General features: G+C 35.9%; 1 protein-coding gene across 4 annotated transcripts in view; it reads right to left on the bottom strand.

Annotated features, from left to right (window-relative positions):
- Positions 1-1,256: 1,256 nt before the first annotated feature.
- LOC127477740 (ATP-dependent translocase ABCB1-like) overlaps positions 1,257-27,469 on the bottom strand; it is a 48,877-nt gene continuing 22,664 nt past the window's right edge. For 2 of the 4 annotated variants that reach the window (XM_051802534.1, XM_051802535.1), the window contains 19 exons: positions 26,009-26,122; positions 24,923-25,033; positions 23,731-23,856; positions 23,343-23,546; positions 22,817-22,987; positions 20,516-20,677; positions 18,244-18,426; positions 17,274-17,420; positions 16,845-16,949; positions 15,605-15,682; positions 14,636-14,719; positions 13,461-13,664; positions 10,440-10,540; positions 9,302-9,442; positions 8,028-8,184; positions 7,055-7,252; positions 5,472-5,678; positions 3,921-4,067; positions 1,257-2,557 (listed from right to left, as the gene is read on the bottom strand). In XM_051802534.1, the coding sequence (XP_051658494.1) occupies positions 2,363-2,557; positions 3,921-4,067; positions 5,472-5,678; positions 7,055-7,252; positions 8,028-8,184; positions 9,302-9,442; positions 10,440-10,540; positions 13,461-13,664; positions 14,636-14,719; positions 15,605-15,682; positions 16,845-16,949; positions 17,274-17,420; positions 18,244-18,426; positions 20,516-20,677; positions 22,817-22,987; positions 23,343-23,546; positions 23,731-23,856; positions 24,923-25,033; positions 26,009-26,122 (2,835 nt within the window). In that variant the 3' untranslated portion in view covers positions 1,257-2,362. Of the gene's footprint in view, positions 2,558-3,920; positions 4,068-5,471; positions 5,679-7,054; positions 7,253-8,027; positions 8,185-9,301; positions 9,443-10,439; positions 10,541-13,460; positions 13,665-14,635; positions 14,720-15,604; positions 15,683-16,844; positions 16,950-17,273; positions 17,421-18,243; positions 18,427-20,515; positions 20,678-22,816; positions 22,988-23,342; positions 23,547-23,730; positions 23,857-24,922; positions 25,034-26,008; positions 26,123-27,469 lie in introns of those variants that run through there. The other 2 variants (XM_051802536.1, XM_051802537.1) reach the window with 2 other exon arrangements.

Below are 27,469 nucleotides of genomic sequence, written 5' to 3'. Positions count from 1 at the left end.
TTCAGAATAACAACACATACGTATCATCAAGAGTTTAGGATACTTATGGTCAGAGACAAGAGCTGACTATGCCAACAAGGAGGGCTTAGAGCTCAGACAAGCATCTTATGACATTAAGGGGAACCCAAATATCTCAGAGCCTAACTGAAAAGGCTGAGCTTTGGAGTAAGGCCTCTTATGCCCTTTGGAAAGATGTGGTAGAATAATGGTCCTTAAAGTAGATTGTCCTAGTTCAGTCAACCCTTCCTTTGGGTAAAGCATTGCAATTAGAAGGTGCATGAGTAGAATGTGGTGAAGAACGCATTTTTGGAGGTGTTCTTCTCTGTCCTTTGGCTTTGTGACTGTAAATTACATGATGAGTTATCTAGCGGTAGCTCAATTGTAGTAATATGGCTGTTGTAGTCTTCTGAAAGAAAATTCTGAAAAGAAAGTAATCGTGAGCAGAGAGTTCCTGAAGCATTTACAGTGGATTTGTAATTATTATGAAAACTTTTGCATAGATCTCAACAAAGGGGAAATACTTCTTTAGAAATGTAGAGAAAAGGATAGGGAAAAATAAATTGTTTTAGAAAGTTTCTATATTTGATGTGAATTTCTGAAATATATTCTAAACCATATGGCCAGGATTTAAAAAACTGATTTGCAGATATCTGTGGTAAAATATTTACAGTGCTACCCTGATTTTCATAAAGAGTTAGATTTGTCTGGTAAATCAAGAGTCTTCAAAATGACACAAGTTGGGGAAAGAATCTAATAATTACTAATCCAATCGTTAGAAACTGTTCCATCAAAAATTAAAAATCCTAGTTTAAAAACAAAATACTAACATCCAGAATTTAGTGAAAAAAAAGTGAGTCTATGTATGTTCTCACTTGAATCTTCAGACTATAATGTTAAAGAGTATCTATTCAATTCTTGCAATTGCAAGTATAACTTCTTTATATTATTATGCAGAATAATAGCCTTACTCATGGACAAGAATCTTATTGTATCAAGTAATGCATAAACAGGAAACAAACAAGTTTGCTAGTCAAATTGGTTTTCTATCTAAGATAGAAACAAAAGAAAATAGGTATGTGATTCCAATGAGACTGCATCAATCAACATTCTGAAGAGTGTTATTAGTACATTGTGTATAAATGTCTAGATCTGTGTGTATAAATATCTAGAGAGATGTAAGACAGACCATACGTATAAATCTCAGGGAATCAGAAGTTGCTGGGATGGAATTGTGGAAGATTGATTAATCAGGCCAGTTTTAAACTTAAAACCAAAACTTTACTGAATAAATATGCATTAACAATATACATTGCTTCATGTTTAGTTATTAAGAATTACGAATCAATATTACTACATATTCAAAGCAGCTAGTGCTTAACAGTCATCCTAAATAAGCAAATAATATACAATGTCACAGAGCTGATGTCAAGGATTTAGCACCAACAATTACAGTCCTTGGGAGTCTCAGTCACGGTGGTCAGATTCAAGAGCTCTTCAGCAAAGCATGCTAACAATGAAAAAGATGCCTTCCTTCCCCCTCCTCCAAGTCCAAATCCAGGATTTTCACCTTTTATACAATATTGCAGTCTTCAGAATTCTTAGTCTTTGACCTCTGACCCCTAGGACTTCGGGACACTTGCAGATAGTTCTTTCCCGGGCTGCAGCAGGTGCTTTGTCTTGCCCATCAGTTATGGGATTTTTTCTGATCTGCTGTTTCTTTCCTGCGTTATGTCTTTTTCCATCTCTTAAGGTTGCAACTCCTGGGGGATCAGTAACCAACCACCACTGAGGTACTTGCAGTTTTGAGACCCTTGTTTTCAGACTTTGCCCATGTTTTCAAGACATTTACTGTCATCCCAGGCCAAAACTCCACAAGAGACATCTGGAGTCAAATTTCAGCTGACCAGTTCTCATAACAGGTTGGTAACAAGCCTAATAGGCCAGGACTGACTTGTATCTTACACAGGCACAGTGAGGATAAGGCTTGAGGTTTCTTTCTGACAATAGCAAAGCTACTTTTACTGAGCATGAAAATGTTTCCAAGTTGCTTACAGACAAGCCTGTTTAATGTGACTTTTGACAGAGTTCAAAGCAAGCTAATATTAATTACATTTGGCTTAGCATGCTTCTACTTTCATGAGGACAATAGGCCATTGTTTTGGTCACTTAATAAAGCTGTTTGATTAATGAAAGCTAATACAGAGAAACTGGTACATATTTACTTAGTTTTGTATGATTTCTGAAAGGAAGGAAGAAAACCAAAAGTATCAAAACTGACTGTTGATACTGAAATAATTACTGCGGCAGAAGTAGCTCCAGTGGGAATTCAGAGATAAGTACTGCCTTTATTCTCCGTGTTGCATTACACACTTTGAACATTGACCAGAGAATAGTAGATGCCTTTTTCAGCCAGAAGCTGCTGATGGGTGCCTTGCTCTACGACCTTGCCGTTCTGTATGACAGCGATCTTGTCAGCATTTTGGACGGTGGAGAGCCGGTGAGCTATCACGATGCAGGTACGGCCTTCTCTGGCTTTATCCAGCGCTTCCTGAACAATCTGCACAATGAACAAACCAAAAGGTGAACTATTCTGACAGCTGCGAAGTAAACTGCAATATGAGAGTGAGGGAAAGGGAATATCTTGCTCAAGCTTCCTGATTTAGGATTAGCCTGTGTTGGCCAAGAGTCAAAACTGTTATAGCAGGTGTGATAGTCAAGAGGATTAGATGGAACCAGGCTCATTACTGAGGTGCATGGCAGGAGAATAAGAGAAAGTGGTCATAAATTGTAACAGGAGATGTTCTGACTGGATATAAAAAAAAAAAAGTGTTCACTGCAAGAACAATTAAGCATTGGAACAGTGACAAAAGAATGTCTGCTGAATCTCCTTAGAGATTTTCAAAGACTCTTCCAGATACAGCATTAAGCAATCTAAGTTTGAATTCAGTATTGGCCTTTGTGTGAAGAAGATGTTTAATTGGGGACCTCCACAGGTCTCTTTCATGACAGATTAATTATACATGGGAGTCAAGTCAGTATTCTTGAGTCAACTGCTATCATACTAGTTCTCCTGATTTTGCAGGGAGTGGCAGAAAAATACTAAAAAGAATCTCTGCTTTCTTTTATTTATTCCTTATGTTTATTAATGAGGAATAAAAAGAGAGATGAAATTTCAATTATGTGCCTAACTGACACATAATTAAGAAAACAATGAATCATGGGATTATTTAATGGCATTTTCCCTTCAAACCTCATTTTTATGCCTACAATGGATAACAACTTGGTCCAAAGGTTTTAACTTTTCAGACTATAATATCTGATATAACATTTGCCTCATTAATAGTAAGGTTTTTGTGGACTCTGTGTTGGTTTTTTACAGCTAGATTATATTTCTGTTGTACCAAGATTGCAGCTTTGGGCTTAAAAAAGAAGTAAGTGCTCTAAAAATTTTCACATAACATCTTGTGTTAACCATGAACATGCAGCAAGGACTGGAGAGCATTAGGAGAAGAAGAAAACTTATGAAACAAGATTTGTCAGGTTTACAGAAAAAAAAAAAGTTCTCTGTCAGCATCCTCAGTCTTTTTGGCTTTGCAGCTTGTGTGTCCTGATTCAAGTTTGACAGCACTTTTTCAGTTGAAGCCTGAAGAATCCTAGGCTGAGGAATGCATTCTTCATTGCAATTTCAGTCTGTCTGCTGCCATACAGATGCAAAAATTACCTTTTTGGGGTTTTTTTTGCAAGAAGGAGTAAGACTTTTATATTTGTCTATTATTAGCATAAATGTGTAGTTTGCATAAGACACCATATTTCCAGCTTTTGGCTTCAATCTGGGAGAGTAAAAACAATAATCATGATGTAAGAAAAAAAAAGGGGGAGTGGAATTTAGATTCCAGACTCCTGGCTTAACCTGAAGTTACCTTTTCACTTTCTGTGTCTAAGGCAGAAGTAGCTTCATCCAGTAGCAGAATTTGGGGCCGACGCACAAGAGCTCGGGCAATAGCGATACGTTGTTTCTGACCACCAGAAAGCTGCGTTCCCTTGTCTCCTACACGGGTATTGTATTTCTGGAAATAACACATTAAGTTCAGGCTATGAATGCAAATCAGTTCTGAAGTATACTGAAGCATATCAACCCTGACACCAGCCACCCATAAACTGCATATTCCATGCCAGTAGCTCTCTGAAAACAACTGACCAGAATTGCCAGCTGACACAGATCTATAGATCTTTCCCCAGGAGACTTCTTTGTAACATCAAATATTTCCTAAATTCCAAGCAATAGCACTCCCTAGGGTTGGATGGCAATGTTATTCTCAATCAGGAGACAGAACACCAAAGATCAGTGGAAGTCCATAACAATATTGGGGATCAAACCCTGACTTAAGACACTCCAAGCTAGTGTCCAAATAAATCAGTTATTCTAACCAACTTTTATTCATCCTGAAAAAAAAGCAATGTGTAAGATGTATGAGATTCAGGCAAAATTATATATCTATATATGGACACAGACATTTTTAGACTTTATCTATATCTGTCTGGACAGTTATGCTTCTTATTGAGTTAGGAAAGTTAAGGTAAGGCAGACCAGCAGATCTTGATAAGTCATTAGAAAGTAAACATGGTTGCAAAAATCATGGGCCTCAGCTTTTGTATTTTTTAAGCTGTTTATCAGCCTGAAATCAGTCTGAATGTATACAACATGCAACTAAGCTGGCAACCTCCCAACTTCAGAAAGATTTGAAAGCAAGTTGGCACAGGTTAGAAACTGATTTGTCAAACACACAGAAGAAAAATCCATACGAAACTAAATAATAAAAACCATTTTCTATCTTAGGAAGTTCCCAAGTCACAAATTACGCAAAGTAAGATGAGAATTCAGGGGAAATGAGATTAAATGTTTAGCCTTTCTGAATACTTATTTGTAAATATGTCTTGGTGGTCACTGCTTGGGACAAGATTATGTGCATGGCAGACCTTTTGTCTGACCAAGATGCTCATTCTTACATTATTGTGTGGTGGTCAGATATATATATGTGAAAAACCATATTTTCGGACCACAGGAATACTAGAAATTTAAATTCTGACTAGATAAACTAGAAGAAATGTATAACCTTGTCAGTCTAGCAGAGTCTTTTGCGTGTGCTTGAGATGGACAAGAGCTTAAAAAGAAAGGTTCCATTTACTTAAAAACCCCCACCCTTCACTTCCAGTTCTCAATTAGTTACAGTCGTGTCCTTTCTTCCCAAAGATCTTGAATGTTCAGCTCTCTACCCAACACTGGAATCTCCCAGAGTAAAAATAACTATGGTAAACACAATTAAGAAAGGAAAAATGTTTCAAAAATTGTTTCAGATCTTTTTTCATCTCAGGGAATTATTGTGCCCCGGGTATTTACAAGCAGACACAATTATTCCCTGCCACTTTAGGTCACTTCCAGTTCCAAGTGGGAGAGAAAAGGAATAACTTACATCTGGCAGAGAGTCAATGAAGGTATGAATATTGGCTTCTTTTGCTGCATTAACAATTTCCTCAAATGGCACCTGACGACTGTTATCTCCATACGCGATGTTTTCAGCGATAGTGCAATCAAACAGGATTGGCTCTTGTGAGACGATACCAATCTGGGCTCTCAGCCACTTGATATTTAGTGCCTTGGCACCTTTGCCATCAAAAAGCTGAGAAAGCAAACATTTTAAATTTTAGTCACATGGCTAGATATGTATTTGAGACTTACTGTAAATTCATACACAGAAGTTGTGCAATTGCAACTCTTTCCTTAGAGAGATCAATTGAAAGCTCACATAATCCCTTGCCCTGCTTCTGCCCTATATCCCAACATTTTCTGAGGGCTATTTTATAAAAGTTTTGCCTCAGTCCTTATCTTTGTTTCAAGGTTTAATTAGGATTTTGAAGACAATGGAAGATAGGGTATGCTGAGGCAATTTCAAAGAACCTTGGGTAATGTTCTTTCATTTTTTTCTTCAGCAGGAAAAATAATCTTGAAAGGAGAAATGGCTTTTGACTATATAGGTATTTACCATCTTTTTTCCTTAGAATTCCAATGGATTTGTGGCCTGCTAAGATCTGCTTCCTGTCCCTTATCTGATGTGAAAAATCACTGGAGAAACTAGAGAATACAGTTATTATGCATTTTGGATCTACCATACCAAACATCATGACTTTTAAGCATGGTTACTCTCCTTATCAGACCAGTATGATTGCTCACTTTTGTGTACAGCTGCTTGGACAGTTACTGCTTTTAAAAATACACCCCTCTCACCTGAATTCCCAGGGCAACTCAGCCTCTGAATTAGCCCACCACTTTTGTGGTTTCTATGCCAGAGGTCTGTGCCTTTCCTTTCAAGAAACCGTGGTTGGTTATCCATGAATACAAGGTCAAAAAAATTGGTAAGGAAGACAGATTTGGTTAAACATACTTTTGGAGTACTTGTGCTGCTACTTTGCAATGGCAATAAACAATACTGTTATGTGAACAAAAATATGTAAAGTTGCTGAATAAGTAATGTAAGAAACATTACATGTATTTTAAACCAAAATTACTGAAAGTATTTACAGTCTATCACTTGGTATGTGGACACACTCTGAAAGATGTTTCTGACAAGTAAAAATTACAATAAAAATTATTTTTGGCAATGTTCTCTGGTTTTGGTTTTTCTGAAAGAACATAGACAGCAAATTCTGTTACTACACTCTACAGAAGTAGATATGTATACATATGTTTCACAAATTTTAAAGTGTTCATAATATAAAAAACTCAGGAAATTTGCTCTGGATTCAAAACCACCATTAGGCCATGGGTCAGGCATATTTTTACTACACAGATCTTGTTTCATTAATTCCACACAATGTGGGAAACTGGGACTTACATCTCATTCAGTTAAGGAGCCCTGATGAGCCAGTGCTGATTTTTAACATTAAAAATACTTGAAAAAGAAAACTAGAAATATCTATTATACTTTATCACATTACATAAAACCAATAAGCACACCCTCACTTAAATCTATTGACACGTTCTTGAAAAAATACTTACCATTTCTCCATCAAGTGGGTCATAAAATCTCTCGAGCAGCTGAACAACAGTGCTCTTTCCACAGCCACTGCTACCAACAAGAGCCAGAGTTTGTCCCTTTTCTACTTTTAGATTCAAACCCTGGAGGATTTTGACCTCTGGTCGGTTTGGATAGTTAAATGCCACATCTTTGATGGTTATGTTTCCCTCAAATGTTTCCTGGAATTAAAAGAGCATCACTGTTACATGTGAAGGAACAAGATTCAGGATGGGAGCGGTTCCAGGCGTGGAGAAAGACATACAGCAATTGACAGGACTTTAGTGTATGGACTTTACTGTTATTAATTATGTGGTTTCATTGTATCCACACTACACAGTGCACAGCCTGGGCATACCCGGGCTTGCCACGAGTTTGCCTGCTCCCTGCTTTCCCCGCTCCCCTCTGCAGAAGCTGCAGAGAGGACACAGTTACCATTCGCCCTTTCCTTCCCCGGTTCCTCCCATATTCCTCCCCCTTTGCCTGTGTCCCTACCCCGATTTGTTCCCCCGTTTGTCTGTCTCATGCTCCACCCCATGTTCTAGCCCTTTCCCCTCTGAACACATAAAACCTCAGGACACCTCAATGAAGTATTCCATTTGCAGCTCTGCCTTGTCTCCGGACCCGTCCGTGCTGTGTCACGGCCCCATCCCCCCTCGGACCGTGGCACTTACATCTTTAAGACAATTTCACAGATGATTCTAATAGAATTGCAGAAGTATTTACTCCCCTCCCCGAAATCAATAGGGGTTTTCAAAACAAATAACCTTTTGCCATTATGAGCAAAAGCTGGACTCACAATAGAGAACTTGGTCTATGTTGTGTTCAGATAAAGTGTCAAGAATGCATTGGGAAAAGGATGTAATCAGGAGAGGAAAAATCAGTTTGAGGGAAGTGAGAAGAGTGCTGTTCATATTACCAACAGAAAATATCACCCATTACACATGGCTTACTTACAGGCTTCTGTCCTTCCTCACTGTAACTATCTATTGAGGGCACTCTTTCAAACAACTGAAACAAGTGGGCTGCTGATATCTTGGCTTTAGCATAGTCTGGAGCAAAAGAGCTGGTTTCTCCTAAGGCCATTGCACCAAATACAACAGCTGAAAACACTCTACAAAAGAAATCAGGAAAAAAAATAATCAATAGACAATGGAGAAAAGGACAATGGAAATGAGGCTGCAGCCAACTTTTTCTTTCACTCAGAGAAAAAAGGGCTAAATTTAGAAAGAGTAAAGTAGTAACCAACTATTATTGATTCAATTACTCATTTAGCTCCAGAAATTCCTTTTTCACCCTCTTTCAATGATGTGAAATAAACATGTCTGCATTCTAAATTCAGTATTTGCATTACTTATTATCACTAATTTCTTTAGTTATTAATACTGATTAAGTATATTACATCTCAGCTGAGGCTATAAGGAAAGGGTCAATGGATGGCAAAACTTTTACTCTAATCCTGCTATTGCTATGGTTTCCTCTCTATGGTTCCTTGATTTTTGGGAGTTAGTGATCTATTTTTAAGGCATCAACGAAAATAAGAAATCAAGCCTGTAACAAGGTGACAATAAAGATTTAATTTTCTATCACAGCTCTGATGGAAAAAATAGCATGATTTACAATACTGAAAAGGGTTGAAAACTATACTATTATCGTTTGTGGTGATTTTTATGTAATTTTATGAAATTTTATGTAATTTTACAGGCTACATTAGAATAGTTTAAGAACCTGCTGTCTTCAGCTATTAATTACTGCCACACAACTGAGAAGTGCTATTTGACATATGAGATCTATGAGACCTCTTTTAAAGCAAAGTAAAATAGATTCATTTATTTTAATTTTTGTCTTTTCAGAGCTCATAAAGTAATCTGTTTTATTCTGCATTAAACAGCCTAGGAGAGCTCACACAATTTTAGGTCAAACAATCCCTTTCAAGTCTGACTGAGCCACTGGAAGTTCACTCACTCAGCTGACTAGAGACATTCAGCTAGCAGATGGGATGCAGGCACTTTCCAGCATCTTCCAGTCAAAATGAGCTGTGTTTACCACAATTAGGTTGCCAACAAAAAATTGGTATGACTCACCTTGGGTATTGAGGTCACTGATATCTATATTGGTAGAACCTCAGTCTTTTAGAACTTGTTTACGCAGCCCTGTATTGAGTTATTGTCTCTTAAATAATAAAGGATTCTTCTAGATAGACAGAAAAATATTGCAAATGTGATACTTACAAAAACACGTTTTTATACTCCATGTGTCCATTTGCCACTAGATAGGCACCAAACCGGAAACAACCAGCATAGGTAAAGAACATCATTGCTTGTGTAAAGGCAAAAGTAAAGCCAAATATATGTGCCTTCTTCACAGAATTTCTGTAAGAAAGAATGCACATTTTCATTAAAGTGTGCAATCATACTTAAGTTCTAATATGCAAATACCAACTGACTTCAGTTGATACTGTTATGAATGGAAAGTGTAAATACACTGAAACATTAACTAAGAAACATATCTCTGTCTCTTCCAGATAAACTGACCCATAGAGCAATAACTTCTTTTTTATACTAGAACAACAGTAAGATGGAAGTCTTGGAGCAATCCCATCAATGTCAACCCTGAGAATGGTTAGGCACTGTACTGAATGTTGTGAGATGTGAACTCAAAACCCAGCAGCCTGAGGAAAAAGCTAAGCAATATGTTTTATGTCCTGCACTGTGCTCTAATCACTCAATTATTACGGTTGATGTGTTAGTGGCATCCTCACAAGTCTCTTGTTATATCTGTGTATAGATGCTGTCATTTCCTTTACTTTTCTCATGAATATCTGAAAATGAAACATTCTCTTCTAGAACAAATAAAACTTTCTTTGAAAGAATCTTTTTAGTTTTTCACTTTAAGACTTTTAAATTTTTATTTAGCCCAGGCAGATTTATATTACTTTTTTTTCAGCTACAAACCAATAAGCAATTACTCAAATATTGTCAGTCCCACTAATACTTTAAACAATGGTAGAAGATAATATTCAATTTACATTAAAAAGCTTTTATTTAAATATCAAAAACACTTCAGGTGGAAATTCAGATTAGATCACTTCCAAAGCTCAATTAAAACTAACATTTTTCCAAACCAAGTGACATTGCAATAGAAAATACCAATATTATAAAGAAAATTAATTAAATCAAGTTTAAAAAAAAGTCAGCTGGTGGTGGTTGTGTTTGTTAATAAAAAAATATGCAAAATATTTACATTAATTTTGAGGTAATTAAATTATACATTAAATCATACACACTATCAAAAAAAATCTATTTTTGTTGAAGTAAATATGTGCAATTTATTACAGATTTTTTTTTAGCTTAGTTATTTTTATTATACCTGTATGGTACAATCAAATATTCTCCATACATCAACTCAAATTTTCTTTCTCGGGTCAAGCTAACAACAGTTCTAATATTTTCTATTGCTTCTGTGGCAATCTGCAATAGAAACATAAATGTTTTAATCAAAAATTAAGATTGTGTTGCAATTTCTTATCCTAAACTAATAAAACAATTCTGTTGGAATGTAATTTTATATTTTTTATACTGGTTATTAAAATCATGGACCTTTGATATCAAAAATAAGCATTTTACATTTTTCTTTTTATGACAATGAGATTTTCTTACGATGCTCAGAATTTTCTGATAAGACCTCTTTAATGTCCTACAAATAAATGGTGAGAAACCATTAGGCAGCAATGACAAGTATGGAGAAGCTATTCAACCAGAAAAATGGAGTATGAGCATTCAAATTCCAGTCCACTGAGTTTGGGCTACAATCAAAATGTCCAGGTTGCTTACATGCCTTAGAGCCTAACTTAGATCTCAGCAGTAAATATTTGACCTGAACAATAATACATTCTTTAATCTTGCAGACATATAGACTCGAGTCATTTGTATGCACAAAGGTACCCAGCAACATTTGAAGCCAATAAATGTGTGTCTATATGGGAGTAACAGATTCAAAGCTTTTACATAATCTGTTAAGACTATGGAGGTGCCCACAAAGTCTTCCTCAGTGACCACACAGTGAGGCTAGGAACCTGTGTGGTCTATTTAGTCCATATTAATGTAGAATGGATGATGCTTAGAAGTGACCAACAGATGACACCTGGAATAACCACATCTCTTCAGACCCTGGAACAATGCTGCATCCCTCTGTTCACCTCTGGATGAAACATTGGGCTTGAGTGCACAACCTACATAGCCTCCCATGAAATATGTGTTAGACTGAGTATTCCAGTTGTCCTGAAATCCTGTTGCTCTGGGAGGGCACATGTACTGTATTATAGTTGACAGTCCCACAGGGATGGATATTTTCAATTTCCTAATGCATCTCAAATGTTATTAAACAGCTATATCTAAGCTCTATTCAGCTGCCAATCAGTCTCATTTCTAAGGATGGGTATTAAGCAGGAAAGCTGATTTATGAGCATAGATACAGTACAAATGCAAAGTAATGTCTTTTTTTACCTCAGAACTGTACATACAGCAGGAAAGGAATATGGGCAATACCAACAACACTTTAGCTAGACTTTTGCAGACATTGTATAAAAAATCATTGTCCTGCTGTACTCAGCACTGGTGAGGCTGCACTTTGAGTACTCAGTTCAGTTTTGGGCCCCTCACTTCAAGAAGGACATTGAAGTGCTGGACCATGTCCAGAGAAAGGCAACAAAGATGATGAAGTCCTTCAGGGCTTTAACATATTTTACTGAAATATACATTTAATGCATCATAGTTTGAGTCTAATAAAGTTCATAAAGTAAGGTTTTCATTAACTTAAGTTTCGCAGTCCTTTGCAGAATGCAAATTTTTTTTTAAAAAATGAAAATTTAATAACATTCTGGTATTCCAGTCCTTGCTTAGGTGGCCTTGAGAGGGGAAACTTATACATTTCTATGAAAAGTAAATGTTTTTTTAAGTTTTGTAAAAATGTCATAAATATTTGTAACACCTGTGGTAATTCTTTGCAATCTGCGGCATTAAAAAAGTCTTTAGTGCCTATTCTAAGAATTGTCAATTTTTTTCTGCCATATCTTACAACAAAACTACATGAAATAAATATTCAGCCATTAGAGAGGAGAAGCAGAAGAAATGTAGTCAGTTGGAAGGAAAGGAGTTGCATTCTTTGGCTTGTATGAAAAAGCCCATGGAAAGATCATTCTGCACAATTTCCTGTGGCCTTGGAGGGACAAAAATGTTTTTCAGCAACTTAATCTACAGACATGATGGAAGGAAGGAAATAAACCTCATTTAGTAAACAGGAGTTACTGGAAGGGTCAATGGATACCTATTCAACATAACCAGAAAGCAATTCATCTGTCTATGCACGGTGTGCCTACTCAGTCTGCTTCTCCAAAATCATTGATTGGAGTGGGAAGGACTCTAATCTAGTTGCCTACATGCAGGTGACTTGTGCCCTTGGAGATGGTCTAGGATGCTCAAAGCATTTGGGTAAAGCATGGCAGATACAACATAGAGCATAGAGTAGACCCAGGCCCTTCTGAAATGGCAACTGGAGGCCACCCAACTCTATGGCACCTCAAGTAACTACGAGACAACATTACACTGCTAGAACACATGCAGACACATATATTTAAACACCAAATCTGAATATTAATACTATTCCTTATGTGCATGGTCTTAGATAAATGATTTTCCTCTCAGTTTAAGTAGGACATAGGAAGAGATTTTAGAAAAGTTTTACCTTGAAGAAAGCAATTATCTGGGAAGTGATGAAATAGTTGTTCTGTCTCAAAAGAATTTTTGGAATGAAGTGACATTAAATGCCTTCATTTAATTTGTTAAACAAGAGCCTAGCCTTCTTACTTTTCAGTTCTCATCTTTCTCTTCCACTCAAGAAAGAAAGGAATGGCAAACAGACTCAGAAACCAGTGGGTATATACATATTATCCCTGTAAACACCAATAAGACAAAGGAGGTGGAAAAAAAAGAGCAATATAATAAACATAAGACAGATGACATGCCAAAAAGGGATGACAGGAAAAAAAAACAACGAAAAATAATGTCAAAATGAAGAGTGTTGCAAAATAAAGGAAAACAAAGATGATCAGAATAGGAATGAGAAAAGAATGTGCCTAAATAGCGTTTAGCACATCCAGGGATTTATCAGCTATAAATATATATATTGGTTAATAACATAATTCTTCAATTATTATTGAAGAGGTGTGATGCTCTGTAGGTCTACTAGTGTAACTACATGGAGTTTAGGCTGTCTGTGGAAGTTATATATTATGAATTGTTCTGTATTTGGAAGTAATACATCCAGTAACAATACTTTGGTAAACATGACTGTATATATTATACAGAAATAGATAAATTTCTCTAAACCCACCTTTCCTGCAGCTTCCAGCTCTTTTTTGTCTTTCTTAGCATGCCCAGCCAACATCCTCACTTCAATCACTCCTGCCACTGCAATGATGGGCACAACAGCTAAAAGTAGCAGGGTCAGCTGCCAGCCATAAATTAATGATAAAATAATTCCAGTCCCCAGGTTGGCTATGTTTTGGGCAATTAATGCTAGTCTGACACCAGTTGCCTGGAAGAAGAAAAAAGGCATTTCTTACTAAAGTAACTGTGATTTAAATAAGAAAAGCATTTTCACCCACAATATTCCTGATTCTCAAGGCACTATTTAAAAAGTCTTAACTCAGCTTTGCTATTTTTTCAATGCTTTTGTATAAAAATACCTAGATCACATTTATTTCTTCTTTTCCCATGTGCTGATTACTTAAATGTACACCACAATTTCTAAATTCTGCTCTTCAAGCTGAACAAACTTTAACCTCCATACATATTCACATGTACATCTTCACATTAAAATCAGTCATATTTTGTAGATCATACACTTACTTTATAAGTCATCACACAAAGTCCAACGAAAAAGAAAATTAAATGTTTAACTTCTCCAATAGAAATAAAGCCAAAGATACTTCAGAATTCTTCAGTTCAGAAAAAACCCACCTCGTAACTTCTTGGAGAAGTAAAAATTTACTTAAGCATACACGAATAATTCCATTCAGTGTACCTTGGCTTGGTATTACAGACCCCTGAAAATCCACAATGTATTTTTAAAGAAACTCCAAAAAGTAAGAGAGGAAAGAAAGCCTATTGCTTGCAAGTTTATTTTTTTTTTATTAAGGAATCTGTGTCATCAGAAAAGTAGCAGGAGATCCTAAGCAGAACAAATTTAGATGCATGTCTTTAGGTGAATAAGACCTCTTTAAACGGATTTCTTAGATAAGAGATTCCCAATAGATTTGTTTAATAATGAAGATCACAATACAGCACAATAGTAAACTTTAGAAAAGGTTTACTTGGAAATTGTTTTGTAAACGTATATTATCATTACTGTTATAATGCATTCTCTGTGCATTCTCTACCAACTATTGCATTATAGTAAATTTTAGTTGTCAAAGTTGAGGCTATTATCAACCAGTTACACCCAAGCTGCAACTTTGCTATATGCTAAACCAAATATGAAAAATACCAAACCAAAATTTTACTTACTCCTTTCACTTGTGAAGCATCATTAGCAAGTCTTGTAGTTAGTGCTCCAGTGCTATTTTTTGGATTATCAAACCAGCCCATATCCTACAATAAGAAACATTACTTTTAAGAGCAGTGTTTGGACATTTCATATAAACTGCAAAGTAAATCTAAGGTCTACCTAATACAACTGGGTTCAGTGTCAGAAGACTCTGTATGTGGCCGTGCCTCAGTTCTGCATATTTAATTAAGTTTAATTCCTTCATTAATTGTTGGAGTCAGGTACACAGTTTATAATTTATTCACCATGTGACCCAGTATCTGATTTAAAATGTCATCTGTAATGTGCATTGAATTAAGTCCTGGTAAAGTGTTACTGGCATTTCTGACCTCAAGGCTCAATTGAAAGATTGCTTTTTCATTAGATTTGGAGTATGGCTGATCTATAAGTCATAGTTTTGCAGACTACAAGAGTTTTCTGTCGCATTGCAAATAGTCATATTGACATGAATCAAATTCTGTGTCTACATGTAGCTTTATGAGCAAGAATAAAATCCCATAACTATTCTATTGCATATTTCAAAGTCTAAAATACTGATCCTGAAATCATGCAAAATTAAGGTTGTCTTAGATACCTACATAAATTACTTTAAAACATTATGAAATATTTATATTTTAATTCTCTGAAAGTGGCTTTAGATTTCAATATGCAATCTTATTATTGTGTTAACAAACAAAAATTATGGATTTGGGGGTTCCTTGACAGAGACTTCCAATTTATAAACAAAAACATGTCTATACATACCACACTTTAAATCAGATATTTGAAATAAGAGTTACAATGTAAGCTGTGTTGCATTTCTATTAATTATTATTATTATTTCTATTAATTATTAAATTACCATTATTACATTATTATAAAAACAATTGCATTTAATTACAATTAATTGTTTTTAAAACCCCGAAGTTCAAAATATTTATTATCTTTACCTGTCTAAGCATTGCTTTAAATGCCATGAATCGAAGCCTCATTGTAAGAATTTCTCCAGATTTGCCAAATGTGAAACCCTATTTCAGAAAAGATACAATGCTTAGCATACTATTACAGTGTTTGTGTTTATTCAATAAATGTTTTAGATACATCGTCTCTATAACGTCAAAGTACAAAATCTTGCAGTCCTGTTTGCACAAAGCAAATACAAAACCACGTTTAATATGCATAAATTCTAGCAGGCTCACAGTACAGACATTCAAATATTCTTTCTGAAAATAATACAGGGAGCATAGCAATATTTCACCACTATGCTTCAGGGAAAATCAACCCTTTGACTTCATTTATATGAGTTGACCTAAGTCAGATTTAAAGAAGTAGCATTTAGGCCATTCATTTTAAGTCAACAATAGTAGGGCAATCTGGATTCACTGAAGTCAAACACATCACTCATATTTAAAACATTGTCTGAACATTTATAAACTGAGCAAACTTATCATAGCCATATACAACTCAGTCTTCTGTACTCAAGACCTTCTTGCAAGACAATCCCATAAATAAATCAGAAGGTTTTTGCAAGACTGTTTATACTGCTGTCCCAAGTGCACCTTCCTATTTCACTGTGTAGGTTCATTTAACAGATAAAACTATACAAACATATTCAGACATTATAAACCTGACTGTACATGAAATTATGATTACTTTTATTTTTAATTTTTTATGTGGCACTGCTGTAGTAGTTAAAACCATTAGTATTTCAGCAGGAGGAGCTGAATATCATCACAATAATGTTGCCTGATGAATTGGGCCTGGGAATCTTTTGGAGACTCCCATGAGGTAAGGCTTGAACAGGAAAAGGTTTAGGGAGCTAAAAAACTGGAGAACTAAGGCAAGAGACTGGTAGATTTTCAATCACTAACAGATTCAAGCAGGAAGGCTTGAGGGTGAGAAGGGAGTGGTAATGGCTGGAGGGGTTGGTTCTTAGGTGAGATGTGTTTGACTGGTGATTAAGAGGGCAAGTTCTGAAGTTAAGAGGTCTGAATAGGTTGGAAGGTCTCTAACACATGAGAAGCTCTAGGTCAAAAAGGTTTCAGCACAAGACACATCTAGAACCATAAATACAGGTTCTGGTTTGAGTTGGAGATGTGTATTATGAAGATGCAAATTTTTAGTATATTTCAGAACTGATTTCTAAAACATGATGAACAATTATAATAAAGTAAAAATAATAAAACATACCTGAAAAGAGAAAGTAAAAAAGTAAAGTATCCCAAGTACTAAAAACAGCAGTGAATATAAGTTGCTCTGTTGTCTTAAAATGTCCTTGTCCGTTTCTGAAAAAACCTGTAAGAACAATGTTTAAAACAACATTTTTTAAAATCAACTAACAATCTAAAATACTCCCATTTTCTCAATAACTAAGTTTGGTAGTCATTTGCATTTGTATAAAATTTGAGCATATGTTACATATGATTACAAGTATAGCAAGCAAAATTCAGGTTATAGCAAGATTTTTAGGATTTTGTAAATTTCACATAATTTTTCAGATATTTGCAATAGTGCTTCATCCACTCCTCAACTTCATTAGGCAGTGATTGCTTTAAACCTAATTTTATTAGAAACAAATTTTGTGTAAATATAGTTTTTGCATATTTTACTCCAACTTACCCCTATAATTTCAGAAAATATGATCGCAAATCCAGGTTGTAAAGCTCCATTGATAACTGCACATAAGGTTCCAGCTACAAAGTATGGCCATTCAGTTTTGTTCAACTTCATAACTTTCAAAAATGAAGCTGGAGGTAATTCTTCCTCCTAAAAAATGGAAATTCTGTTAGGACAAGCATGAACGTATTTGGAGAAATAGGGAGAAAAAGAGAGATTAATAGTTAATTTCCTCCTCTCAGAATCTACTCAGAGGAAGTAAAAATGTATACCTTTTAATAACATGAATAAATATACAAAACTGTAAAAAGCTGATTGTACATTTTTTTTTATTATTTTAATACAAGGAAGAAAGAGCTGTTAAGCTACATCTACAGCTCTTGTCATTGTATATTAGTTTATTTATATAATTTTTGTTGGTGAATACTCTTGGTATTGGTCAGTGGTGACTGAACTATTAATTCTGGGCATATTGCTGTGTGTAATCCATGACTAGATTAATTGAAGTAACTGTTTACTAAGCATTTATAACAGCAAAGTAATCACTGTAAATATGAATGCAATCATATTTGGGGGCGGGTTGCAAGTTTTATTGTAAGAGTTGTATGTTGGGCCAAATGCTCTGTTCCTGACCCAAAAATGAATGTTTAACCCGTATAGACTATGTCAGTATGTTATGCAAATATACATAAGTATATTTCTTTTAAACTTAATTGATTTTCAATAATAAACCCATCAACCTTGTTATAGCCTTTTAAAGTTCCATTTTATTTGTATTATCATTCATGTTGAGAATAAAACAACAAGCTATGAATATTACCTTGAAGGCTATTTAGAATTTAAAAATTCTCATGGTTTTTTCACCCCTATCAAATGCCTCCTTCTTCCTGTATCTTTCTTGAGCAGGAGAATGAATTTAACATACATCTTTCAAAGGAATCAAATTGACTAACATCTCTGCAAAGATACTTACAGGTGAACTTTTTTTCTCATCAGGACCATCATCTTGCTCTCCTGGCTTTTTCATGCTTCTCCGAGTTGATCGTCTTCTCAATCCTCTTGATAGGGATTCTTCAAATTCTGGTTCAGATTCACGTTTTTGGACACTTAGTGCATTCTCATCTTTTCCTGACGAGGGAACTTCAGCTTCTATTGCCTAAAAGTGGGAAGAATGTGATGCTAAGATTAATTATGCATATATTACTTTCAGAATTATAAGGTGATCAAAATAAAAATAACTTTGTTTCAGTTGAAAGAGATATAGGGGAAACAACATATAATGCTTTAAAGGAGATATGAAAATCTGTCAGGGGTGACAGCGGGTCTGTCAGCACCTTGGCACATACTGACGAAGCAATAGATGTTGACCAGATCAAAGTATACCCCTGAGATGGACTGAAAGAGAGGACTGAAAATGGAGGCCCTGATCCTGACAACATACTGATGCATCCTGAAGAAGCTGTCCTGTGGGAACAGAGAACACTGTCTCATGAGAACAGGAGCACTGTCTCATGAGAACAAGGACCTGTTTTGAACGACAGTGGTTGGGAAGAACATCAACATGAGAGAAAAATAAGAGCAGGTGCTCGGGACTGTTGTGGGAAAGAACTGGGCTGTTTTGAGAAAGAGCAAACTTGTTGTGAGAAAGTAGAGTTTAGAAAATGCACCTATTAGCTGTAAGAATTCTGGTGTGAAAGTTTGGACTGTCCTATCCGTGTGCATTACGTGTGTTCAAAAACTGTACTTAAGGGGCTGCGCAGCAGCCCCGGGTGGCTGTCCCTGCTTTTTCCTTGGAATAAACTTTGCTGGAACCTTTTTCGTGTCGCTTTGGCCGTTCCGACATTATCAGCGACAAAAATCTGTATTATATTTTAGTAGATCTCTGTCTTCAGAGCTTTATTCATATGGGTATCGCACCTCTCAAGAAAATACTTATACTAAGGGGACAGCAGGGGAGTGAAAGTGGCTGCTCTTTCTTTTTATGAATTAACTACTAACAGAATTTTAAATTGAGGGTAAATCATTTGCACTCATCTTGGGTTCTCAGGGTATACACTGTTTATTCATGAAGAGATAAAAAATGAACCCTCTTTACCACAGAACACTCTTCGCAATTCTTGACTTTAAATGGAATATGGAAGTTCAGGATGAAACAGGTCAAAAAGAGATTTTGACTGAAAAACGTGAGCAGTCTGGAAAAGAGCCCTACTTTTGGTGGTAGTTTTGCCAGTCTCTTTGACAGAACAAATAAATCTTTCCCCACCCCTAAGGTATTTAATAGTAACTGGAGTCAAAGTTGCCTTCAACTTGTGTTCATTTTTTTCCAGAAAGTTATTATTTTTTCCTGCTGTTTCCACTACTAATAAAAATAACTTTTTTCTTGCTTTCCATTTTTGTTTTTGTTTGTTTGTTTGTTTTTAAATTTTCTTTCCATTTTATATTTCCTCATTTTTCCCATAATCACATTTGTTTGGATACAAAGTTACTTTTCATCTAAGGTGACCAAACGCATTCTTATATTTTATGAAGAAATATTTTAATTGGTCTGGTTTTCTCTTTTCCATCTGACATATTGAGGAGGCAGTTTCAGTTTCTTTATTGGACATGGTGGTTATGCAGTAAAACAAAGTGAAGCTCTGCTATAACCTAATGGTCATATGGGACATTGGGATGTAAATATCAAAATATTTTGGTCTTTACTTAATAATTAATACATTTCGGATATTTATTATAATTTCTAATCCCTTTTTTTCTGTCTACATAACTTCAAAACATATTTTCACACTTGGTATAGCTGGATTATTTTTCTTTTTCTTCTATTCCTCCACATTTTTTTCTTTAGAAAAAAATTCAATATGAAGGAATATAAACAAACAGTTTAAAATATGCCTGCTCTATTCCTTGAGTATCAGCTACTCTATTTTACCTATTATCATAGGCTAAGAACAAGAAATGGAATAGCAACCTACTGTAGTCTGCTCTACATTATCTGCATAAAAGGAAAACATAAAATAATCTTTCAGGTTCAAATACCTAGAGGATTAAAAATGTACTATCCTGGGTTTAATAGGTATTGTATCAAGACTAGTGGTCTCCTCTCTCCAATTACTGTTCTCCTGTCAAAGCACTTTTTTTTTTGGCTGCTAACAAATTCTGCAGAATTCCTCATACTTCTGATAGCATACGATGACTGTGGGTGAGGAAAACAAAAACCAAAACAAGGCAACAGCTAGCGAGAACAGTACCTGCATGTTAACAAGTTTGTAGTAGATTCCCTTCCTCTCAAGCAGTGTAACGTGATTTCCTTGCTCTGCAACAACTCCACCTTCAAACACAGCTATATGATCTGCATTTCGGACTGTGGACAGCCGATGAGCCACTACAACCGTGGTGCGTCCTTCCCTTGCCTAGAAATAGCAAAGTTTAATATGAGCGTTTCTAAGTAAATTCAAAAAGTGTTCCTCTGCATACTAGAGTTGAATAAGACCTAAAGGAAACACTGAAAGAGTTCACAGAAAATATAACTTACCAAAAAGATTTAAAAGCATATTTCAATGAGTACCTTAAAGCAGAAATATAATCTTTACCCTGAAAATGAAGTAGACAATCTTTCACAGTGGCACATGTACATCCTACAATTTTGATCACAAATATCTAAACAAAATTCTCAATATTTAAAATTTTAGAATGTTACAAACATTAAATTTTTAAAAATGCTAGAAGGTTTTATATTTAAGCCCATAGTTCTCAATTTAAACCTTAAAATTCATGGAAAATAATTTACACACAGAAGCATTAGAGAATACTTCACACTCATATTTTAAAAAATTCAGTGTTTTAAGCTCTAAGCCATTGTTAACTCAAGTAGCTACAGTGAAAATAAAACCTCCTACTATTTCATGGAAAATTAGTTCAACTATCTACCTATCTTTGGGTATTTATAAACATATTACACCTAATGTTTCAAATGTCAGAGCTTGCCATTTTAATCATGAGGCTGTATGAAAGTGATCAAGCAAATTTTAGCTTAACTAATCAAAGTAATGATCCCAAGCAGTGGAATTTTGTTGGAAAATAAATGGAGTTCATCCTCAGTGACGTCTCTCAGGAGTCCATACTGGCACCCATACTATTTAATATCTTCCTCATTGGCATAGATAAATGGGATTGAGTGCACACAGTAAATTTACAAATGACATCAAGCTGAGAGGTGCACCTTATTCACGTGAGGGAGGGGATAGCATTCAGGTCTCCAGCAAGCTTGAGAAGTGAAGCCATGTGAACCCATGAAGTTCAACAAGGCCAGGTGAAAGGCCCTGCACCTGGGTCAAGGCAATCCTCAACATCAATACAGATGGATTGAGAGCAGCTCTGCAGAGAAAGGCTTTGGAATAGTAGTGGATGAAAAACTGGACACGAGCTGACAATATGCTTGCAGTCCAGAAAGCCAACTGTAACTTGGGCTGCATCTAAAGAGGTGTGGCCAGCAGATTGAGGGAGGAGATTCTCCCTCTTTACCCTCCTCTGTTGAGATCCCACCTGGAATACTGTGAGTTCTGAGGAAGACCACAAAAACTACGAGAGAGCTAACAGACCTCTCCTATGCACACAGGCTAAGAGAGCTGGGGTTCAGCCTGGAGAAAAGAAGGCTCCCGGGAGACCTCATTGAAGCCTTTCAGTACCTAAAGGGTGACCACCATTATGACCACCAGGTGAGAGATTTTTACCAGGGCCTGTAGTAACAGGACAAAGGACAATGGTTTTAAACTGAAAGAGGGTAGATTTTGATCAGATATAAGGAAAAAAATTTTTATGATGAGGGTGGTGAGACACTGGAACAGGTTGCCCAGCGTCGTGAACACTAGAAGTGTTCAAGACCAGCTTGGATGGGGTTCTGAGCAACCTGATCTAGTGGACCGTGTCCCTGTTCCATGTGGAGACTAGATAATCTTTAAAGATGCTTTCCAACCCAACCCACTCTATGATTCTATGAGTCCCTAGGTCTTCTGCAAAGGTTCACAAGGATACAAATTTGTAAGGTAAATATAGAGACTCATGAGTAGCACGATGGATGAGCTGTCCATTATCAAGACAGTTCTACACTAAGAACAAAAGAAGCACCTAGAAGAATTCATGTTAACTGAAGCAAGTGTTTCCTTGGAGTATTTCATGCCAAGTCACTGCTACAAACAATTATGACATGCTGGTAATGCTTATTTTGTCTGTTAGACTTCATAAGTTAATTAAGCAGGTGACTGACAATAATATGCATGTCAGTAAGACAGATAATAACAGAGGATGGTATTTACACCAAGAAAATGTTGATTTAAGCTTAATAATGCAGAAAATATGATTCCATCTTCTCACTTGAAATAAGATTCCTCTCTGTAATACTTGCAGGATCTCAAAAATTCTCCTTACAAAGAATATGTGCCAAATCAAAGTTTACCTTTCTTGTTTTATCCGTCTCTATTTTCAACAAAAGTCAGGGAAAAAAGTAAATATTAGGCTCCTGCTTACCTGCTTCATTTTCAAACACTACTGACCTTGTCCAGTGCTGCCTGCACAACTGATTCACTCTCAGTATCCAAAGCTGATGTTGCCTCATCAAGCAGAAGAATTTTAGGATTGCGAACCAGAGCTCGGGCAATTGCTATTCTTTGTTTCTGGCCTCCACTCAGCTGTGCCCCTCTTTCTCCAACCACGGTTTCAAACTTCTACAAGACAACCACACGCATTCAAAACACTCAGTGCCACAGTACTCCCAGCAAAGACAGGCAGTGTAAAGAAAAGAATCTCCCCTTCCTTTACAGGAATAAACGCGTACTTGGATAAACCCACCTAATCATTTGTGTTCCTGGAATTCTAATAGTTCTTCAAATATCTGCCAAATCATGACCTGAAGATATAAAATTAACATTTTTCTCAAAAGTTTCAAGAACCTCTGCATAGCTTTGCATATTCACAGCTCCAAGGATAGCTTCCTCTCTTAACAAGCGTTCCTCCTAAGGAACTATTTGGCACAAGAGGGTTTAGAAGAAATTGGTTCAGCAGGAGAACTGGTCTGCTTACATTGGGCAGCTTCATGATGAAGTCATAAGCATTGGCTTCCTTGGTAGCTTTTTCAATCTCTTCCATGGTGACGTCCTCACGGCCATAACGAATATTTTCTGCAATAGTGGTAGCAAAGAGCACGGGCTCCTGATTCACCACACCGATAATCTCCCGCAGATATCTGACATTCAAGGTCTTAATATCCTGCCCATCAATGGTAACCTAATCATAAGGAAGCAGACAAAAATTGTTTACTGAGTGTTTTGTCCAAGGAACCTCTTTCCATGCTGGCACATGCCTTTTTAGGAAGACTTCACCATATCATTGGAACAAGGTGAGTGAGGCCAGAACTAGGCTTTCAACAAGTGTGACATACAGAGCAGTCAGCTCACTTGAGGTATCTTACCGTGCCTTCCTTGGCATCATAAAATCTCTGGATGAGCTGAACAGTTGTACTTTTCCCACAGCCACTGCTGCCAACCAGGGCCACTGTCTGGCCAGAACTAATCTTGAGATTCAAGCCCTTCAGTATCTGTGCATATAGGAAAGGGAATCAAAAACATAACAGTATGTAGAAATATCAATGTAAATTTGATGAAAATATAAAGACTACAATAAAATACCCTTTGTATTTGTAGCAGAATCTGGTACAAAATAAAATTTGTAAACGTGGGTTTAAATTTTGGATAACAAGATTTCAGCTTAATTTTCTTACATTTACATCACAGTTGGTCCAATATCAAGGTGTTATACAACACACTTCACAATTACCTCTCTCATGAACCAGTTCATATGACAAAATAATAATAACATTACTACCTAAACTAAAATATAGTATAGAAATGCAATATGATGCAATATTCCTGTATTCTGTTGCGTCACATTCTTTCTAATGCACCATGCGAACTACAGGGAAGCTATGTAAAAGTCATCGTTAAAAGCTCTGTGTCTTTTCTTCCTGCCTATCAAAAGTAAGAAAGATTGTTTTATCATGGCCAGTAATTTTCCTTCAAGGTAAGGAAGGAAATAATTACGTAGTGCAAAGACAGTGCCCATGAAAACATTTTCAGAAATCACTGAAATGTCTTCCATCTCCACTGAATCAAACAATGGATTTATGACAGTGCTTCAAAAAGCAAACTTATTCTCTGTCTAGACAGACAAATACAGATTCTGATCTCTATTCCATGTATAGCAAGTCCTTGCTGGATCTGCTTTCTCACACACAGTCATCAGAGAGCTGCATTGCAAGTACTCTGAAACCCACGATCTCATTATTATTACAATACACAAACAGTTGGGTTAGGGTGTAAGTTTAGGTTCTGATAGAAATACATATTTATGGTTTTTTGCATAGCCACGCTTACTATAGCTTTAGACAGAAAGTTACTCAGAAAACTTAACATGTTTGGCTAAGGTGTAAATATATCTAGCTAAAATCACTGTGATGGCAAGGTAGTTTTATATACATTAGAGAATCAACTTGGAATTGTTATATTTTCAACAAAATTTAATTTATGTCACTTCTTAATGATTTTTTTCCCCAACAAATCATCTATATGTTTAACTCTAATATATATAAAGTGTCATTTACATACCTCAACATCTGGTCTGGATGGATAATTGAAGTAAACATTTTCGAATTCCAAGTTTCCTTTAATGTAGTCTGGTTTGTAACCCGCCTCTGAGTAACTGTCAATTTGAGGTTCCTGTGCAAAATAAAATACAACACCCCCCCCCATTTTTTTTCACAAAGAAGTCCTGGAGTGCACCATTACTCTTCAGAGACATTAAATGTGGGTTTTAAGTAATTTAGTTGAGATTTCTGAAAGAAAAATATTGCATGATGTTTTGCTCCCTCGTTGCTGCATCGATGATAGGCTTATGCAAGAATACTTTTAGAATTTTTCCATTAAGCTTTTGTGTGAATTTAGAAAATGTCCTTAAGACTGTACTCACAGCTAGCCATAATCTGAGATTCATTTCACTGCCTGATGATTAACCTGAGAACATCATCTCTAATGAGCTGTTCACTTATAGCTTTGGCCTTTCTGCTGAAAGAATTTGTCTGAGAAACAATTGATCTGCTGATCATTACTCAGAAGCAGATTTCTTAATTATCAGTGAGTTTGTTTCCATCCAGGGTGGGTCTAGAACTTGAAGTATACCTCAACAATAATCCAAAACATGCAATTGCATTTCATAGAGCTTCATTAGCTAGCAAAATCACAGCTTCCCTGATTTTAGAATCTCTTGGCAGTTGAGGTTCATATCCAGTTTACCAGGTTGTGTTTTCTTGATTTGCTGGCACTCACACTACCATTGGTGTCACTGATACCATGAAAACTATGCTCATATACCTACATTGTCTATAATCATGTGATTACAGCACCACAGACATGTCCTTCATGATAAAAACATTAGAGGATACCCTTTGAAATCAAGTGATTCAGAGATCCAGTACTTTTACCTTTGAAGCAAGGACTGATAATTCTAAAAAAGACAAAGAGGAACTGACTAATAATTACACATTCTATCTGGTTTTATCTTTATATTTCTGCTTATTTTACACAGTTATTTAATCTTATTAATTTCATTTCCATAAATAGTGCCTGTCTTTAAAAAGAAAGGTCTCTTATCTTCAAAAGAAGTTTTGAAATAATAAGAAGGGCAAGGATACTCACATTGTCTATTATATTAAAGATCACATAGGCAGCTCCTCTTGCACTAGCAAATGCCTCTATGCTTGGAGCAGTCTGTCCAATACTGAAAGCTCCAATCAATACAGAGAAAAAGACCTGAAAGAAATATTTACAGTGACATATATTCATTCTTATTAACCAGAGAAATACATTTATTGATTTACTTTAAATATCTTTGCGTCAGGAGGCTCCATGCCTGTTAACAGAAGTTTAAGGAATCTAGAATTACAGAAAAACTGAAAACAGAGAATAACGTTAAGAAAAGGGCTTTTTAAGAGTCAGCTGAGAACTGAGCTCATGTACAATGTTAATGCTGCAAACATATTGAGAAGAAGTGAAAAGGTGATTGAGACTTGTAAAATCTATGCCAAAAAATGTAGATTTCACTTGATGTCTCGGGATTTTATCGTATGAATTCATTCTTAGGCCAAAGACACTCCAAAGACTGGAAAGTATATTACATATCTTCCAGGGAAACAAAGACAGATATGCAAAGCACTATCACTCTGCTTTCAAAGTTACAGTGAAATAGAGGGCTACAAATCCAGCTTCTCCATCACAAAGTAATAAGGGATCCCTCTGCTTCGATGAGAGGGAGTGCAAGCAAACAAGAAAGAGAAAAAGAACAAATAAACTGTTTTCTCAGAGTAGCATAGTTTATTGCTTTCAGCTAGTACAAAAAAAAAAAGGCAATTAAATGATGCTGCACAGAGCTTGTAACAGCCACAGTAAGTCAGAGCTAAGTCCGTGACACCCACTGTCTTGAATAGGAACTATTCACAAATTTAACACATGATAAGGCCACACCCTCCCATCCCTGTTATAAAGCCACCATTCAATGAACTACAATATAGACAACTGAAATTGCAAAGACTTTGAACAGAATAAATTACACACAAGTTCATGAACCTCACTGAGTGTTCTATATGCCAACCTGCATAAAACATTCCAAAAAGCCAAAACCATATATCAGAGACATTTTTCATGAACTTCAGTGATTCATAAACAAAACAAAAGAGATAGTTTAAAAAATAAATAAATATATGCATATGGTCACCTGTCTGGGCTTTTATTATGGTTAACAAAGTTATTCTTCTTACTATATTAATTTGATATCTCATACAAAATTAGAATGGTTGCCACATCAAGAGAAGAATTTAAGTTACGACTTATGAGTAATGGGTTTTTTATATATTTCCTAGTCACAAGTATATTTTTATCCCCCTCAATTTCTAAAAACACTGAGAAGTGATTCCAAGCTCTCATAGAGCAAAACATAAAAAAATTATCTATTTAGACCACACAACAGTTTAAAAAAAGTATTTGTTTCTGCATGCTGAAAATATATTCAGACCCATAAATCTGAAAGCAAATAGCAACTAGGAAGGGTATTGTACTTCAGCTTTGGATTGAATTGTTTCTATATCTGTCTGATCTTATAAA

Source organism: Manacus candei, unplaced genomic scaffold (assembly GCF_025592945.1).
Source record: "Manacus candei isolate 608988 ecotype Guabito, Panama unplaced genomic scaffold, ASM2559294v1 h1tg000056l, whole genome shotgun sequence".
Lineage (NCBI taxonomy): Eukaryota > Metazoa > Chordata > Aves > Passeriformes > Pipridae > Manacus > Manacus candei.
Note: the sequence above shows the minus strand (reverse complement) of the source record. Positions and strands in the feature narration are given on the sequence as shown.